General features: G+C 39.9%; 2 protein-coding genes across 2 annotated transcripts in view; both read left to right on the top strand.

Moving 5' to 3' along the window:
* LOC137424087 (extracellular calcium-sensing receptor-like) overlaps positions 1-7,567 on the top strand; it is a 105,918-nt gene extending 98,351 nt beyond the window's left edge. The window contains exons 11-12 of the mRNA XM_078773661.1: positions 2,056-2,424; positions 7,089-7,567. Of these exons, the coding sequence (XP_078629787.1) occupies positions 2,056-2,424; positions 7,089-7,567 (848 nt within the window). The remainder of the gene's footprint in view (positions 1-2,055; positions 2,425-7,088) is intronic.
* Positions 7,568-11,934: 4,367 nt separating this feature from the next.
* LOC144891249 (extracellular calcium-sensing receptor-like) overlaps positions 11,935-13,776 on the top strand; it is a 57,700-nt gene continuing 55,858 nt past the window's right edge. The window contains exon 1 of the mRNA XM_078773660.1: positions 11,935-12,104. Within this exon, the coding sequence (XP_078629786.1) occupies positions 11,935-12,104 (170 nt within the window). The remainder of the gene's footprint in view (positions 12,105-13,776) is intronic.

Raw genomic sequence — 13,776 nt, 5'->3', positions numbered from 1 at the left:
TTTGACAGAAACCTCTCCACCTTGTCAGGAGAGAAGGACACAGAGTCCAGGAGCAGCTGGGTTCGACTAAGTAAGGTTGGTACAGACAGATGGGTTTGGGACACAATATTTTGAGGCAAACACAGAGTTGAGGCATTCGGCTTTTTCACGTGTGGTGTCAACTGTGTCGCCGTTTGAGGTAAGTGAGGGGATGGAGGAGGAACAAACACCAGAACAGATTTGACCAGACGCCACCAGCATTTGGAGGAAGAAGACATGTTTGAGAGTTCAGTTTTGAGAGTCGAGAGATAGTGCTTCCTGGCTCTCCTGAGGGTAGACACACACTTGATCTGAGCTTTGTGAAAGGAACTTAGATTGCCTTCAGTTGGATTTGCCTCCCAGGAGTCAAGGGAAATTGTTTCAGGGCAACTACCTCACCACAAGATTCAGTGTACCATGGACGGGAGGAAGGGTATGACAACTGAAGACGAGATGGGATAAATCTGTGCATGAGAGAGATCAGTTTACTTTGGAAGAATTCCCAGGAAGAGTTGATGTCTGAGGCGGTAGTGATGGGAAACCAGTCCAGATGATTGGTGGCTGCTTGCAGACCGTGCCAGTTGGCCTGTGTGAAATGCCAGACTCGTCGACGCTGAGGAGGCTCTCTGAGAATGGTCAGATAGATATCCTCTTTCACAAGCACATGATCAGATGAACCGATCAGAATTGCTCTATTTTTGTCGGGTGTCAAGCAAGGAAGCTGTTACTATGCTGAGCTCTACTCTGAATGCCAAGCAAGAAAGCTGCCTCTTTGCTGAGCTCTATACTGAGCTCTATGCTGAGCTCTATGCTGAATGCCAAACGAGGAAGGTGCTCGTACCATTTATTAATTCTTTAGAATGACTTAGAGTGGGCTTGAACCACATGTCTAAGCCTCGGAAAACAAGGCTGAGGAATTATATAATATACTAGCAAAGATATCCGGCGTGGCAACGCTGAGTCCCTCCTCCCACCTCCTCCCCTGCCTCTTCCCACCCCATCCCCTCCCTCCGGTGGGACCCACCCCACCCAATTCCAATTCCGCTCTCTCCTCCCACCTCCACCTTTCCTCCTCCTACAAAGGGCATTGCCCGGGATCAAATGTACATCTGTTTGATTACCATATTTAAGCACATATTTTGAGACAAACATTTTATTTATCAAGCTGCAAAATATTGAACAGAAATATCAACAAAATTGAACATAATATTGTAATGCTTTTGGGGAGACAATATTAAATGTTTTTCCATCAAGGGCCAGAACATGTAAATTGTTTGGTGTTCCAACTGTAGAGCATGGGATCTTATACCAGCTTTGGTTAAAAACACACCAATTCTCACAATCACCATAAATAATTACAGCTTAATTAAATTGGATATTTTAAATCTATTTTGTTGTCAGACAATCGGAATGCACTCTCTAAACAACTATATCGGTGTATGGGTCAAAATAGCTTCTTTTAAAGATTTTGCAGGGTGTATATTTGGTGAAGTTAGCTAAGTTGGTAACCTTTTTCTACAAACCATTTTTTCACCCTTGATGTTGTTGGATGGGCAGTGAAATTACCTTTCCATCGACGACGTACAGGTTGTGTTTGTACTATTTTCGTTTTTTGAATAATTAGCAATTAGTGCATTCGAGAGGTCAGGTGACTCCTTCTTCGCCAATCTTACCGCTCGTTATAAAGTCCTAATTAACAGTTATTTTTCACATCTGATACCATATTTGATGATCGGAGTTCGCCAACTCACCATGTTGAAATCCAAAAATATTTGGGCTTTAAAAAAAATTAAGCATTGTTTATATGGATCTATCCTCAGATATCATGGCGTCAGGTGGTGGCTCGGATTTTTTAAGTTATAAAATGTGAGAAAATGACAAAAATTCTTATCAGGTGCATCGTCGTAAAAAAATGTGATCCAATAATGTTTTGTCACGTTGACCTTGCGAGCTCAGAGGAGTCAGATCTACTCTACCCTACGCATATAAAGATTACTCTCCTGACGAGTGAACTTATTTTGACTATCTCTTCAATAGATTCTGCGGAATGTCATCGTTGCCCAATGACGACGTGGTCGACCAACCTCCGTGACACTTGCATCCCCATGCCTGAGGAATTTCTGGCATTTTCCGAGCCACTGGCCATGATATTGCTCACCATGGACTTGCTGGGGATTGTTCTGATCATATCAGTGGCATCGATCATGGTACAACATCACATGATGACGGCGACGAAGGCCTGTTTGCTGTTGGTGCTGGCAGGCTGCTTTGGTTGGAGTGCAATGTTCATTGGCAAGCCAAATAAGATGGGCTGCCAATTGAAAGAGCCCATAATGTGCTTTATTCTCTCACTGGTGATTGTCACTATTATAAACATGATAGCTCAGGTGCTCCTTAATCTACGAGGTAAACAGTATTTCTATAGCAGCACTTAATGTAAAATTGTGCAAGGCCAGACTAGTTTGGAGTGATTTGGCCGTGCAATAGTCACTGCAGAAATACTCAAGAATCACTTCCGGTTCAACTCACAATAAAGTCTTCCAGCCATTCATTATTTAACGTAACGAAGACTCTTATTTCACTTCCATTTCCCAATATAATTCACATAGATCTTACAGATAATTGACCCTCCTCGAGCCAGGGTGAGTCGGACAATTTAAGAAGTCTGTGCAAACACAAAGAAGCAGATTCTGGCTTACTTTGTTTACTATATGGGTCGAGGTTCATATAAGAATATAATAGAGGGCTAAGAGGCAATATGTGGTATATCCACAATATGTGGATGGTAAGAGGAAAATAATGTGGTAGACAATGTGGGAAGGAGGTCCACGATAAAGTGGGGTTAGAGACTACGTGGGGTTAGAGACTCCGTGGGCATAGAAAAACTCCGAAATAGAAACGAAACAGACGATGATTTGGCGGGCGGCCTCTGGATTCAGGTCTTGGGGGTAAGAGCATGACACCTCAGACTTGCGAAGACCGTTCCACATGTGAGAGAAGGGGTTGATAATACCAGCCAATTAAAATTATACATTTGAGAATAAATTGAGTCAGATTACATTCAAGCAACTTCCAGTTTCTCTGCTCATTCATACAACTTCCGGTTTATCTGCTCATTCATACAACTTCCAGTTTCTCTGCTCATCCATGCAACTTCCGGTTTATCTGCTCATTCATGCAATTTCCGGTTTATCTGCTCATCCATGCAACTTCCGGTTTATTTGCTCATTCATGCAACTTCCGGGTTCTCTGCTCATTCATGCAACTTCCATTTTCTCTGCTCATTCATGCAACTTCCATTTTCTCTGCTCATTCATTCAACTTCCAGTTTCTCTGCTCATTCATGCAACTTCCGGTTTCCCTGCTCATTCATGCAACTTCCGGGTTCTTTGCTCATCCATACAATTTCCGGTTTCGCTGCTCATCCATGCAACTTCCGGTTTCTCTGTGCATTCATGCAACTTCCGGTTTCTCTGCTCATTCATGCAACTTCCGGTTTCTCTGCTCATTCATGCAACTTCCATTTTCTCTGCTCCTTCATGCAACTTCCGGTTTATCTGCTCATTCATGCAACTTCCATGTTCTCTGCTCCTTCATGCAACTTCCGGTTTCTCTGCTTGTTCATGCAACTTCCGGTTTCTCTGCTTATTCATGCAACTTCCGGTTTCTCTGCTTGTTCATGCAACTTCCGGTTTCTCTGCTCTTCTGGTAGTTGTTGTCAGTGACAATACAGAAGGTCAGGAAGAGGAAGAGAGTATAAAATGAGACAGCAAAAGTTCACCATTAAAGGAGCAAAGAGAAGAACACAATCAGATAGATCCAGGGAGACAATTCCACATTTGAAAGGAGACTAAAAGGTGGAACCAGACAGTTTGCATTTGGTGAGGGAGTGTCAGGTTTCAATTGGTAGCTGAGCGAGCGGGCATGACCGGCTTAGGATTGTGAGGGACAAACTGCTCAAGGGCTATTGTTTTATAGAAAAAAATTCATGTTTTATACAAAAAATGGAAGGGGACTAAGAGCACAAAGGAGAAGATAAAAAATTGCTCGGTCACCAAAGTGTATGCGGTGGGACAGGTGAAGGCCTAGCTCCTCGACCTACTTATGAGTAAATATGGTAGATACTTTGTTTACATCCTACACCCAATCTCATATGCTCCATACATATCCACTCTTACCTTCACTGCTACCTCCTTTCCCATGTCAACACATTATTCCCATGCTCTACCTAATCGTATCTCTATCACCATCTTGGGCTGGCAGGATGGCCTAGAGATGTGCGCACTCACCTCTAAGCTGTCTAGCCTGAGCTCGAATCCCGACCCAGCCCTAATTTACCAACACGTTATTTAACAGGCAGGTGATTCATCAATGTGTGTGTCGTCCCTCGGATGGACATAAACTATGTCATCTGATCTGCTGGAATTATTTGGTGGATGTTAAAGATCCCACGGTGTCCCTCATTAAGAGAAGGCGACCTATCAACCACACAATGAACAAATTCTAAATTTTCTGCCCCAACTACTCCTGGTAAAGTCATGCAAAACCACCAAGTATAGCCCTTCCCAAAAACTGATTCGGCAGCACTGATGCTCTGTAAAAGAGTTTCGTACCTAAATTTGTTGTAACCCTAAACCTAAATTTTAGTGTAACCCTAAACCTAAATTTGTTGTAACCCTAAATCTAAATTTTAGTGTAACCCTAAACCTAAATTTTGGTGTAACCCTAAACCTAAATTTGTTGTAACCCTAAACCTAAATTTTAGTGTAACCCTAAACCTGTGCTGTAAGTGTTCTGGGCCCTGTGCTTTTTCTGGTCTTCATCAATGATCTCTCTGACTCTCTTGAAAATCCTCTCTATCTCTTTGCTGACGACTCTACTCTCTGTCGCTCCATTCCTCATCCCTCAGATCGGCAGTCTGCAGCCTCCTCACTCTCTGCAGACCTGGACAAAATCACAGACTGGGCAAACAAATGGAACATGTCTTTCAATCCTGATAAATCTCACACTCTTACGATGTCTCTCTGAAAAGACCGACTGGAAAACCCTCCCATCCACTTTCTGAATAATCCTCTCCAAGAAGTTCTGTCACTCAAACTTTTGGGTCTCACTATTTGCCATGATCTTTCCTGGGAAAACCACATTTCAAATCTGGCCTCCAAAGCCAGTCGCCGACTGGGCATCCTCCGTCGTGCGAAGTCCTTCCTTGGCACACCTGAGCTCCTCACCACATACAAGGCTTTCATCCGCAGCTCTATGGAATACTGCTCTCCCCTCTGGTCTGGTGCTCCTGCCTCACACCTAGCCCGTCTTCACGCTGTTGAAACCAAAGCGTTGAGAATCATTGGAATCTCCCGCGATGAAGCTAACTCCAAGGGCCTTTCACTCACTCACCGCAGGCAGGTTGGTGGTCTTTCCGTCTTCTACCGACTCCTCTCTGGCCTTGCCCCCCCAGCCCTCTCTGGGCTCTGTCCCCCAAATATTCCTACAGGTCTCACAAGATCTGCCTGCAACCCTCTTATGGTTAAACTGCCAAAATCAAGACTTTCTGCTCACCTTCACTCCTTCATTCCTATTTTCTCCTGCCTCTGGAACAAACTCCCTCACTCTCTTCAATCCCACTGCACCCTCCAGGTCTTTAAAACAGCTGTTCACCACCATCTCTTATCCTCCCCCATCCAAAACCTTGATCTTTTCTACCCCCGCTAATTTCGGTCCCCTTGTGTTTTATACCTCCCCCCCCCCGCCATCCCCCTCCCACGCCTCCTGCCCCCAAGCCCTCTCCCTCCCACACTTCTCCCTGCTCTCAAATGTTGTGGTTGTGTGCTTCCCCTTCTCTCCCCATCTTGTCTTCCGCTCCCTCTTTTTGTGTGTTTTGTTTGTCTGGTTGATTTGTTTGTGAAATAAATGTTAGCTCTTTCACGAGCCTCGATTCAGTATCCAAAAAACAAACAAACAAAAAAAAAACCTAAATTTTAGTGTAACCCTAAACCTAAATTTTGGTGTAACCCTAAACCTAAATTTTAGTGTAACCCTAATCCTAAATTTTGGTGTAACCCTAACCCTAAATTTTAGTGTAACCCTAAACCTAAATTTTGGTGTAATCCTAACCCTAAATTTTGGTGTAACCCTAAACCTAAATTTTGGTGTAACCCTAAACCTAAATTTTGGTGTAACCCTAAACCTAAATTTTGGTGTAACCCTAACCCTAAATTTTGGTGTAACCTTAAACCTAAATTTTGGTGTAACCCTAAACCTAAATTTTGGTGTAACCCTAAACCTAAATTTTGGTGTAACCATAAACCTAAATTTTGGTGTAACCCTAAACCTAAATATTAGTGTAACCCTAAAACTAAATTTTGGTGTAACCCTAAACCTAAATTTTAGTGTAACTCTAAACCTAAATTTTGGTGTTACCCTAAACCTAAATTTTGGTGTAACAACCCTCTGTAACTCTAAATTTTGTTGTAATGACCCTCTGTAATCCTAAATTTTGTTGTAACGACTTTCTGTAACCCAAAATTTTGTTGTTACAACCCTCTGTAACCCTAAAGTTTGATGTAATGACCCTCTGTAACCCTAAATTTTGTTGTAACAACCCTCTGTAACCTTATATTTTGTTGTAACAATCCTCTGTAACCCTAAATTTTGTTGTAATGACCCTCTGTAACCCTAGATTTTGTTGTAATGCCTCTGTAACCCTAAATTTATGGGTAACAACCCTATGTTACCCTAAATTATGTTCTAATGACCCTATGTAGCCCTAAATTTTGTTGTAACAATGCTCTGTAGCCCTAAATGTTGTTGTAACAACCCTCTGTAACCCTAAATTGTGCTGTAACGACCCTCTGTAATGCTAAATTTTGTTGCATTGACTCTCTGTTACCATAAATTTTGTTGTATCGACTCTGTAACCCTAAATTTTGTTGCAACGACTCTCTGTAACCCTCAATTTTTTTGTAACGACTCTCTGTAACCATAAATTGTGTTGCTTTTGTACAATGCATCATTCACCATAATTTTTTGCTTGCATGCAAGTTTTTAGAAATTTGTGTCTTACATCCACGCAGTGACATTACCAAGCTCCAGGGTATGGGTTATCCTGAAGAAACCCTTTGTATTCGCGAGTGCTTGTACGTTACCACAGTTGGTCATTTGCTCGGGATGGATTCTCCTCGGTCACGACAAACCTTCCCAAAATATGGAATCCCGTGTCGGGACGAGCATTTTGGAATGCGTGAGGAGCGAGCCCATCTGGCCTTCCTGTGCCATGGCATATGTAGGATTGCTCACTGCTTTCTGTACCACCCTGGCTTTTCAGGCAAGAAAACTCTCACAACTGGAAAACGAAATCAAGTTTATCACTTTCAGTATGCTCTTCTTTTGTTTGGTGTACATGTCTTTCTTTCCAGCTTACATTAGCACTCGTGGGAAATTTAACGTTGTGATAATCACATTTGCAGTTGTCACTGTGTCATATGGTGCTCTCGGTTGTATTTTCTTACCAAAATGTTATGTTCTGCTGTTGAAAAATAAACGAGGACCATGACAACGTGGTCATACACTCTGAGGTGATGCAGTTTAATTGTCTTTCTTGGGATTGGACAATCAGAAAAACTTTCTCAAATGGATTCATTACATTATCTGATATTACATTATCGTTCACTACTTGAACGTAGTTCCGGGGAGCTTATGAGATAGCGCACCGTCGGTCCGTCAGTACATCAGTCCGTAAACTTCCGTTTCCGGTCCCTCGAGCAAGGAAGCGACTTCGACCTCTGCACGGCAGCAAAGTTAAAGTATTTTTTCCATTCTTGTCTTCGTCAAATTTCCACTCGTTAGTTTATTACCATCGCCAGAGGAGAGGGTAATGCATTTGAGTCCGTTTGTTCGTCTGTTTGTCTGTTTGTCCGCATAGAATAAATATGATTTTCTCTGTAACCGTTGGTGCGATTGACAGGAAATTTTCACCATAAGTGCACCTCCACCTGTATAATTTTAAATGATAATTATGACGTCATATGTCACGTGGTTCGGCCGCCATCTTGGCAAAATCGAAAAACTTTGCACCTCCATATTTCGGAAAATGGTGAATAGAAAAAATTGAGACATGGCTCATTGTAAAGAACTCTCCATGCGGAATAAAATATGTTAATGATGATGTCACAGGTCCCTCCACTATGACGTCATAATTCGACAAGTACAAAACTTCATGCAATGAAGATGAAATTTTTTGAGCATAATCTAGGAATAAATTGGTTTAGAAAAAAAAAATGATGACGTCATCGGTCACGTGGTTCAGACGCCATATTTGTTTTAACACAAAAGCAATTAAAAACCACTGAAAATACATCCTGGCGAGGGTTTGCAATCTCTGATTGCTATTTTTCTTGTTGTGTATGTGTTACAGTGTGTTTTCTAGTTGGTGTTGATTTGCAATTCATGCAAACTTGTGTATAATTCATCGTTTTCTTTTCGCACCACGTGCGCGGCCTGGTCGCTCGAGGCTTCACTCCCCCCATCGGTATTTTGTGAATTTAAGTTCTTTCCTTCGCTGTATTGCTTATTTCTTAGATTTTCTCTTTTTCCCCTTATCTCGCCTCACCACAAGTCATCGCTGCATAGGCATGGGCTTGTTTTAGCTGAGGATAATGACGTGACTGACTGTGTTGTTATGATTTGCACCAATCATAATACAAACATTTCTTTTGTACAAATTTATTTGTAATACTCGTGATATTATTTATTTGTAATTTATTTGTAATCTAAAAAAGGTCCGAGTGGTCAAGAGTCCAAGCTGGTCGATTGGTATAAAGGGTCCAAGTTGGTCTAATGGGTCTAAATGGTCTTATGGGTCCTTGGATCCTTAAGGGTCTTCATTGTCTTTGGGGTATTTTGGATATTTTGGGTCTTCGTGGTCTTTAATGGTTTTTGGGGTTTTTTTGTCCCCCACCATCTCTTCTTATCTTTCCTCATCCAAAACCTTGATACTTTCTATCCCTGTTAATCCACCCAAAATTTACCTCCTTCAAATTCCGTTGTCTTTCCTGAAAATCCTTGTAGTGTCCAGCATGTTTTGCACCATATAACCCACCCAGCTCTCTCCTTTCCACAGATCTCCCATTGTCCTGGTTCTCTACTGTTGTTGTGCTTCCCTCTCTCTCCCCCTCTTGTCTATCGCTCCCTTTATTATATTATATGTTCCATGTGTTAGCTATTATAAGAGTCTCAACTGAATATACAAAAAAGAAAAGAAAAGGGTCTTTGTGGTCTTTTGGGTTTGTGGGGTCTTTAAGTATATTTTGGATCATCAGGGTCTTTTGGGTATTTGGGGTATTTTGGGGCTTCAAGGGTCTTTTGGGGCTTCACAGTATTTTGGGTCTTCAGTGTATTTTGTGTCTTCAATTGTGTTTGGGGGTCTTTACAGGTATTTGGGGTCCTCAAGGTCCACGTGGTCTTTTGTGTCTTTTGGGTTCTCAGAATATTTTGGTTCCTCAGCTTCTTTTGGGTCTTTTGTGTCCTTTGGGTCCTCAGGATATTAGTTATTTTGGGTCCTCAGGATAATAGTTATTTTGGGTCCTCGGGGTATTTTTGGCCTCTGTGTCTTTTGTGTCTTTTTTGAGTAAATTGAGGATTTTAGAAATTGAGGATCAAATTTATGGGTCTTTGGGTCTTTGAGGTATTTTGGGTCCTCTGTATATTTTGGGTCTTCTGGGTCATTTGGGTCTTTAGCTTCTTCAGACTATTTAAGGGTATTTGTGGTCTTTTTGGTCGTTGTGGGTCTTTTGGGTCTTCACGGTCTTTTTGGTCCTCAGGGTTTTTTGGTTTTCTGGGTCTTCAGGATCTTTATGGTATTTAAGGGTCTTTTGGGGTCTTTTCAGTCTTTGGAGTATTTAAGGGTATTTTGAATCCTCTGGGTCTTTTGTGTCAAGGGTGGTATGGTTATAAAGGGTGGTAAATGTTCTTAGAGTTTGGATAGGGGTTTTAGGGGTCTGAAATGGTCTTGAGCTTATAATGGATATACAAGGTCTTAGGGGTCTCAAATAATATTAGGGTCCTGAAGGCACTAATGTGTTTTAGGTGTCTTGAAGGGTTTACGGGTCTTCAGGATTCTCAGGGTTTTATGGGTATTAGCATCTTTGCGGGTCTTCATGTTCCTTAGGGTAGTCATGGTCTTAATGGGTCTCAGGGTTGCAAATGTTTGAAAATGTCTTAAGGATCATTAAGGGTCTTTGGGTTCTAAAGGATCGAATGTAATTAATACACATAATCACGTTCTGTGTGGACAAACAGACAGACAAACAAACAAACAGGAAACATGTCCTGCATAGCACAATACTTGTGAAATCCCTAAAATAAGTTGTTGGCCTATGATGAATAAATAATATTGGTGGTTGAATTCAGTGATCTGGCATGCAAATACTCTTAAAATTTCAAGTCAATCAGATGAAAATTGAGGATTTTAGAAATTTGGCCTTTGTTGACCTTTTGGCCTATGTTGAACCCAAAATAATTGGTGGTTGTATTCAGTGACCAGATTTGCAAATCCTCTTAAAATTTAAAGTCAATCAGATGAAAATTGAGGATTTTAGAAATCTGGCCTATGTTGACGTTTTGGCCAATGTTGACCTCAAATGTACTTGGTGGTTGAATTCAGTAAGCCGATATGCAAATCCTATTCAAATTTCAAGTCAATCAGATGAAAATTGAGGATTTTAGAAATTTTAAAAAAGTGGTTCACCTTTGGCCTATGTTGACCTTGTGACCGATGTTGACCTCAAAAAATAGTTGGTGGTTGAATTCAGTTAGCTGCTATGAAAATCCTATTCAAATTTCAAGTCAATCAAATGAAAAGTGAGGATTTTAGTAATTCGAAAAAAAGTTGTTGACCTTTGGCCTATGTTGACCTTTTAACCTTTTGACCTCAAATATATATAGGATTTTGTCGGACCACGAACTCTAACATTTGGTGAAGTTTCGTGAAGATCGGTTTAAAATTGTGACCTGTAGGCAAGTATAAGTGAGCGGACAGACAAACACCAAAACACACACAAACAAACACACACACAAACAAACCCACACACAAACACACACACAAACAAACACAAAACCGGAGTGATCAACAAACTTGTCCAATTTTTTTATTTTTTATTTTGCAAAGTAATAACGCACAATTTTAACCAATATACTTTAAAAACTTCGATTTTCGTAAGTATCAAACAGACAAATGGACCCAAATGCAACTCTGGCGAGGGTAACAAGCATTTACAAATCCAGGAGAAAAATCAAACTAGTAATAATTCCCACAAACTTGCCATGATCAGCAAAAATAGTTATTAGGAAATTTTATAATTCGTGTTTTAAGATTGAAATAACAAATCGATGATCAGAAGCGCAATTTGCAACTGAAAAAGTAAACTTTATGTAGTTGATACAATAACACAGTACAAGCTTTACTTTACTTACTGTTTCAAGATTTACTGATGACATTAAAATCCACACAATTGTGGGAATCTGTGTTCGTAACCATCATAAACATCTCTTTGGAAAAACTGTTTGTAATTAAACATGAAGGGCATCATTATTATTATCATTATTATATATGATGTGGATATTTATTAATATGTGGTTAGTTTTTATTTAACTTTGAGCTAACACATTTGGGAGATGAGAATTTATAAAATATATAATTTAGTGTTTTGGGAATTTCTAATTTTGGGGTTCGGATTTACTCACCATGGAATGAAACCCAGAGTATATATCAGTTGATCCTTAATGAATCTTACTGGGTTGTTTCACTCCGGGAAAAGTTTGTAAATCATGGACACATCCAGGAAGATCAAATTTCTTGCATCTCGTTGTGTGTTCGTTCACATCATCGTATTTTGGGCAGCATTTTCCTCGTCGTTATTCCCGATGGAGGTTTGTCATTCGGACTCGGCTTTGTGCAAATCAGGTGAAGATCAAGTTTTGCGCAGAGTAGTTTCACCCGGAGACGTCATGATCGGTGCCCTTTTCCCACTGACGGGCACACAGACACAGGGACTGTCTCTTCGGGAGAATCCGCAGTTGAGTGCTTGTTTCAAGTAAGTGTGATTTATCATAACCCTCGTTCATTAAACTCATAACAAGATTTGCACTCTGCTATGGTCGTTGAGTTGATACACTTGTTGATGTAAATATGTGTATGCTATTCATTGGATACCCTCATGTAATATGTTTTGTTGTGCAAAAATAATTCTTTTTGGCTATTTATTTAAAATTAACTATTTAAATAAATTAACTAAATAATAATTATTTTTTTTTATTGCTACATTTTTTCCCCATTTCCCATTTTTTCCACAAAATCACATTGAGAACATGAAACATTTCTTTGCTGGTAGACCTATGCAACCCCCTTGCCTCATTCTCTTTCCTTCATTCAACCTCTACATTTCACCTTGTTTAACGATGTTATTTTCTTGTGAGATTATACATTAAGCAAACACAACACAAAACAACAAGAGGACGTCATGTGGAGCACGATACTTGCAAAATACAACCCTCCTCTCCCCAAGCAAAAAAAAAATTCCATTGATACAGCAAATTGTCCATTTCATCAAGATTAAAATTGACAATCTTCATCAAAGCTCGGGTCAATAGAAGGAAAATTGACGATTTTTCAGATGAAAATGATGATTTGGGAAGGTTGATCTTGAGTTGACCTTTGACCTTTTGACCTCAAATAGTTGGTTTCCCTATTTAGTGAATCAATGTGCAAATGCTGTTCAATTTTCAAGTCAACCGGTTGAGAATTGACGGCTTTTTAGATGAAAATTGATGATTTTTAAAGTTTGACCTTAAGTTCACCTTTGACCTTTTGACCTCAAAAATAGTTCATTTCCCAATTTAGTGACTTGATATACAAATGCTATTCAATTTTCAAGTCAATCGGATTTAAAATGGCGATTTTAGAAATTTGACCTCCAGATGACCTTTGACCTTTGCCCTCAAAATCAATAGGCTTCTCAATTGGGACGACTTATACAACTTGGTGAAGTTTCGTGACGATCGGTTTAGAATTGTGACCTGTAGGCCGGTGACAAACAGACAGAACCACAAACGGAACCGACCAATATACTTGAAAAATCTTCGATTTTGCAAGTAATAAATGATGATATTCCACATTTTTCTATGTTTTTCGGTAATTATTCAAACTTTTTGAGATCATAGTGCATCCATGTATGCTCACGACATTGAGCTATTAAAGGAGTTTTCAAAGTTCTAAAAACTTTAATTAGAGTTCAACATTCCTTTGGATTGCGATTAAAACATGGATATGTAGAGACAAGCCTCATACGTTGGGTTATTGCTGTCTTTGAAACAAAATTTTCACTGTGTTACTCTATATGAGCATGTGTAATAATGTTATAAGAATTGCATTTAACTACTGTTACCAACCAATATTGTTCAAGAAGCATTAGTGTCAGATGTTATTATGACATCATAAGAAGGTAAAATATTTATACTTTCGACAGTTTACGACTACTTGCTATTCCATCTCCAAATTTCAAGTGCTTTGAGGATTTACAGTCCATTCAATTGTTTTCGTGTTTTTGTTGTAGTTTATATAATTTAAGTGATTCTTCAACATTGAGAGATAGGGCCAAAAAACGATATATTGCACAACATCTCAAAACGTTATGGACGGATTCAGATGAAACTTAGTGAAAAAGGTTTAATTCTGTGACATGTCTGTCACGGACGTATTAACTCGAT

The sequence above is a fragment of the Myxine glutinosa genome, chromosome 3 (assembly GCF_964187855.1).
Source record: "Myxine glutinosa chromosome 3, kmMyxGlut1.1, whole genome shotgun sequence".
Taxonomy (NCBI): domain Eukaryota; kingdom Metazoa; phylum Chordata; class Myxini; order Myxiniformes; family Myxinidae; genus Myxine; species Myxine glutinosa.
Note: the sequence above shows the minus strand (reverse complement) of the source record. Positions and strands in the feature narration are given on the sequence as shown.